At 37.0% G+C, this 6111-nt stretch overlaps 1 protein-coding gene across 1 annotated transcript in view; it reads right to left on the minus strand.

Moving 5' to 3' along the window:
• Positions 1-6111, minus strand: part of Atf2 (activating transcription factor 2) — a 108432-nt gene that overhangs the window by 40945 nt on the left and 61376 nt on the right. Inside the window, 2 exon segments of the mRNA XM_008855300.3 lie at positions 3029-3143; positions 3650-3828. Coding sequence (XP_008853522.2) covers positions 3029-3143; positions 3650-3828 — 294 coding nt within the window.

Genomic DNA, 6111 nt, shown 5'->3' on the forward strand with positions numbered 1-6111 from the left:
AAAGGCTACCCGGTAAGTGATTATACCATATGGGTCAACAGTATGTATCTAAAAGGTAAAGGGAAAAAAATTATTTTACATTTATTTTTGTGTGTGTGCATGCAGAGGACAACTTATGGGAGTCAGTTCTGTCCTACTATGTGGGTTCTGGGGATTGAACTCAGGTGGTCAGGCATGGTGGCAAACACCTTTTACCCACTTAGCCATCTTGCCAGCCCAGAAAAAATTACATTTAAAACAATTTTTAAACTTTGTTATTACGTTTATTTTCATAGTTATGTGTGGGTGCATACCACAGCACACATGTGGAGGAAGAGGACAACTTGATGAACTTGGTTCTCTCTTTCCACCATGTGAGACCTAAGTATCAAACTTAAGCTGTCAAGCTTGATGGAAAGCACCATTAAAAAAAAATATTGTTTTTTTTTTTTTTTCCCTTTGGTCTTTTTGAGACAGGGTTTCCCTGTAGCCCCAGCTGGCCTGGATCTTCATGTAGACCAGGCTGACCTTGAACTCACAGAAATCCACCTGCCTCTGCCTCCCAAGTGCTGGGATTAAAGGTGTGGGTCACCACATCCAGCAGAAAGCACTTTTACAAGCTGAGTTATCTCACTGGCCCTAGAAGTTTTTAATTACATGCATAAGACTTAGGATATTATTTCCAGAATATTAATGAGAAATTCAAAACATGCTATATCATAATTTAGGTAAAAATGAAAATAATTGTTAGAAACATATGTCTAAAAATTGTTCTCAGAATGAAAATGTGAAATGTTGAAGACACTGAAGACTATGAAAGAAACTATTGTTCTAGTTACTTTTCTATTACTGTGATAAAACACCATGATCAAGGCAACTTGAAAGAGTCTGTTTGGGCTTATGGTTCCAGAGGAATAACAGTCCATCATGACAGGGAGGCATGGCTGCAGAGGCAGCCAGAATAGAAAGCTAAGTGCTCACATTTTCAAGCACATGCAGGAAGCAGAGAGGGTAAGCTGAAAGTAGGACACAATTATAAACTCTCAAAGCCTGCCTTCGGTGATTTGATTCCTCCAGCACAGGCATATTTCCAAAAGCTTCCATGGTCTTCCCCAAACAGCCACCAACTGGGACCATATACCAAGTGTTCAAATACTTGAACTTATGGTGGACATTTCTCATTCAAACTACCACAAATATTTTGTGAAATGAGAAAAAAAATTAGTTCTTTCATCATTTCAAATAATGTACTTTAAAAATTTTGTATAATTTGATTTAATTACACATCTGTGTGTGGGCATGTGCACATGTGTGCAGGTGCCCAAAGCAGCCAGAAGTGTTGGATCCCCCTAAGCTGGAATTACATGCAGTTGTGAGAAGCCTGAAATGGATGCTGGGAATTGAATCCACATCCTCTTCAAAAGCAATAACTGCTCTTAATAGCTGACTCATTGCTCTAACTCTCCAATAATGTACTTTTATGTTCCAAAATTTATATACTTTACATGTTCCTTGTGCTGGTTAGTTTTTGTCAACTTGACACAAACTAGAGCTACTCAGGAGGTGAAACCTCAACTGAGGAATTACCTCTAAGAGACTGGCCAGTGGACATGTCTGTGGGGTCATTTTCTTGAGTGCTAATTGATGCAGGAGGGCCCAGTTCATTGTGGACAGTGCCACCCCTGGACAGATAGGACTGGGATATATAAGAAAAGTATCTGAGGGGCTGGAGAGTTGGCTCAGTGGTTAAGAGCACTGGCTGCTCTTGCAGAGGACCCAGTACCCACAAAGCAGCTAAAAAATGTCTGTAACTACAGTTCCAGGGGACTCTAATGCCCTCTTCTGACTTCTGTGGGCATTGCATAACATGAGTGCACCTACACACATGCAGGCAATACACTCAAACACATTAAAAAAAAAATTTAAAAGAAAAGTAGCTCAGGGACTGGAGAGATGGCTTATAGGCAGAGGACTCAGGTTCAGTTCCCAGCACCCACATGGCTGCTACCAATGATCCATAACTCCAGTTCCAAGGGATTTGACACCCTCTCTGGCCTTTATGAGCATTGTGTACATGAGTGCACTTACATACACAAAGGCAAAACAAATAAATAAACAAATAGAAAAGTAGTTGATCAAGCAAGGGAAAGCAAACCAGTAAGCCGTGTTCTTCTGTGGTTTCTGCTTCAGTTCCTGCCTTCAGGTTACTGCCTTCCCTCAAAGATAAACTATAAACTGTAAGTTGAAATAAAGCCCTTTCCTCCCCACCTTGGTTTTATCACAGCAATGAAAACCAAAACAGAACACCCCTCATAAAACCTCTTCTGGATTTTTTTCATTACAAAGTCTCATATAGCTCAGGCTGGCCTTAAACTTACTATAGAGCTAGTTTCCTATTTCTGCGTCTTGAGCGCCGGGATTATTGGCATGTGCCACCATGCCTGGATAAGAATGTTCAGACCAAACCTGGGGATGGTGGTCTGTGACTTTAATCATAGCACTCAGGAAGCAGAGGCAGGTGGATCACTGTGAGTTCCAGATTAGCCAGGGTAGAATAGTGAGACAATGTCTCAAAAAAAAAGTTCAAACCTTAATATGCTTAGCTCATGAAAAGAATTCTGCAAACTTCATTTGACCAAAAAGGTCCAGAGTATTTTTCTGTTAAAAAACTTTTGTAACTAAAAACACCATAGCTATTTGAAGATTCCAGTACAAATGGTCTTTTAAAAAAATTTAAAATCCCCCCAAAATTTGAATTCCTCAAATCTACTCAAACAAAAATGAGCTGAATTGAGGAATATTCTTCATAATATAATTTAAAAAAATACAGAAAATAAGTTGGGAATAGGAAAAAAATGTTTTTTTCCAATTGTAGAATGGTATATTTTATTACTGTAAGTATCAATGAATAAATATTATCTGCCACTAATGAGAATTTTAATAAATTCAGTTTTATAAGCCAATCAAGCAAATTCAACCATATTTTGTGGTTATCTTATCAACACTAGTTTTGATACAAAGACTTAAATAGTCTAACTTTGAAACTTACTGGGACTGCAGCTGGAACATGCACATTAGAACTTGTAATTGATGCAGGAATAGCAACGGGCATGGTTTGTCCATTAGGAAGATGTAACAGAAGAGGAAATGGGCCTGGTACAGGGCTAAGAAAAGCAAAACAAGGGGAAATCTTAAAGATCCATACCAATCATCTCTTGAAAATACAACAGTATTTTTATTCCTGTTATATTATTTAAAAATAAATTTTCTGACCACCAGAAAGCAAATCGCAAAATTTGCTTTTAATCCCTCCTTAAATATGCATAAGGAATGTAGGAGTGTCAAAACAAAACAAGACAAACAAACAAACAAAAAAAAACTAGGAAAAGTTCTGAATTTCCTTTGGGACAATGTCCAATGAGAAAAGTTCTCATCAAAGGGCTCTTGGGAGTTACTTGTAAGAATAGAAACAAATGTCATCTGGTAGTGGAGAAACTTTATGCTTTGTGTAAAACATCATAAAAATAAAAGACAATCTTAAATATTAATACCTAAAAAAGGATTCTGCATGTTTCCAAATATCATGACTCACAAATAATCTCTCTCACACACATACACAGAGAGACAGAAATTTGAGAGAGACAATCAGTGACTAACTGGAATCACTTACACAATTGGCCTGTTAGAGGAGGGTGCCTGGGTGATTACAGTACTTGAGGTTGGTGACGGTACTGCTTGCTGAATAATTACGCTTGAGTCAGAACTTGTGAGCAGCACATTGGGAACCTGTAATGATGCTGGACGAACAATAGCTGATGTGGGCTGTGCAGTTTGTGCCAATGATACATCCTATTTAACAGTAAGATAAATAAAGGGTGGTATTTTAAAATGCAACTTAATTCATGTACCTTAGTGAACAGAATATAAAACATTACTGAAAACAACCACTAGATAATACTTAATGTCCCCCTCAAATAAATTAAATGGGAATATTTTAGAAGCAGCTATAAAAGTTCAAATGCCATGCTTAAAATTTTTATTTAAAAAAGATTTTGTTTTTTTGGTACAACCTGTTATTCTACCATTCTAAAGTAAACTAGCCCGGGCAATTTGACACTAACTCTTTGAGACTTTTGGTAGGAAATATAAACACAATCCATTCAGCAATCAGAGAACAGAATCCAGAAGGGATTGCCTAGTCCTATTCTCTTATACTGTACAGACAAGAAAGTGATCCAGCAAGACTGTGTCATTGTTAAAACAAATTTGGTAAAAGAAATGCTTTAAGACATTTTAAAGTAATACAAATGTTTGTTAACCTTGGGTTACTCTTCCAGTATCAGTAATTTTCTAGTAATGAAAGGTCAAATAATACTAGTATCTTGAATAATCTAAAATTAGTAATTACTTGAATAAGTGTTTTACAAACTAAAGGAAAACAAAACTTATCAATCAGTCAACATGATTTTTAAATTGCCTCCCACCCCAGATCAGGAAGATTAAGACCTGACCCAGAATTCCTTAACTAGTGTACTCATTAGTTTTGGTCTTTATGCTGCTACTTACAGTTGAAATTTTATTAAGCTACTAGGAAGGAGACACTGTAATTTCATTTGTTCAACACATTTGAGAACTTATAACATGTCCTCAAGGACTAAGGAGAAGAGTGACAAGTAAAACCAACAGGAGATTTCCAGATTGCAGTAGGAGTTAAGTGTTAAAACAATAAATGTAATAAACTGGAAGATTTAACAGAGGCCAAGAAAGAGCTGGTTACTTAAACAGTGAGGGAAGATAAGCTGTTCTGCAAAAGAAATCAGAACTAATACCAAAGGATAAAGAGGAAGACATACAGGGAGAAAGAAGTAGTAACACATGTCCTGTTTTGAGGAAGGAAAAAACTTGAAATATTTGATGAATACAAGAGAGTGGCATGAAGTGAGGATGGATGGTCAGACAAATGGAGATCAAAGAGGGCTTATGAATGCAAATTATCTTAAACAGCAAACGACTGAAGGATTTTTATCAGGGGAAAACATGATTTAATGAAATTTTGAAAATCACCCAGAACTATGAAAAATTGATTGGCCATAGAAGCAGGTTAGAAACAAGAGTTAGTCTGACATGGTAGAATGCACATGCATGTAGTCCCAGCAGCTTGGGAGGCTGAGGCAAGAGTTTTAATCTGAAACTAGCTTGCACAACACAGAGAAATTCTGTCTCTTCCAAGGAAAATAAGAGGACTAGGACTGTCGTTCAGTGGTCTACAGTTCATGCTGGAGGCCCTGACTTCCATTCTATCACTGAGGATGGGGGAAAGAAGAGGAGTGTTAATAATACAGTTAAAATGAAGCTCAGATAGTGACACTGAATGCAAAATAGTGTTAGATTCAAAATATATTCTGGAAATAGGTCTAATAAGGCCTATTGGTTTCAGAGTCAAGTTTGAAAATAAAGAATTAAGGGTGACAACTAAATGCTTAGCTTAAACAAGTAGATGTTGTTTTTGTTTTGTTTTTCTTTTCTTTTTCTTTTTTTTTTTTTTTTTTTAAAGGCAGGGTCTAGCTACATAGCCCAGGCAGGCTGAAATTTGTTCATTAGCCCAGGTTGGTCTGGAATTTACAATTTTCCTGCCTTTACCCACTAACTGCTAGAATTACAAGGATATGCCTCTAATATCCATGCCTGGCTGGATAGAGAAAATTTACAGAGAGAAAAAAAACCTGAGAAAAGAATTAATGGCTTTGGTTCAGACATACTGAGGGGTCTACTAGACACAGAAAAGGAGATGCCAACGGAGTTGGATATGAATCTGGCAATCTGGAGAGATACCTGGGCCAATATAAATTTGGGATTTATCAATTTAGAGATTTTTTTTTCAAAGTTCTAAATGTCAGTGGAATCACCTAAGAAATGGGAACAAAGAAGAAAGTCTAGAACTGCTTTTATACAACTCAACATGACTACACACTACCTGAGAGGAGCTAATGATGAAGGGATGCAGGACAGAGAACCCTTAGATGAAAAACAGTCACAAAGAATGGAAACTAGTAAATGGGAACGGAATGAAATGCTCTGCAAGGAAGCAAGACTGTTCTCAAAGACTTAACAGCATTATATATATATATATAT

The sequence above is a fragment of the Nannospalax galili genome, unplaced genomic scaffold, assembly GCF_000622305.1.
Source record: "Nannospalax galili isolate Female #2095 unplaced genomic scaffold, S.galili_v1.0 scaffold346, whole genome shotgun sequence".
Classification (NCBI taxonomy): Eukaryota; Metazoa; Chordata; class Mammalia; order Rodentia; family Spalacidae; genus Nannospalax; species Nannospalax galili.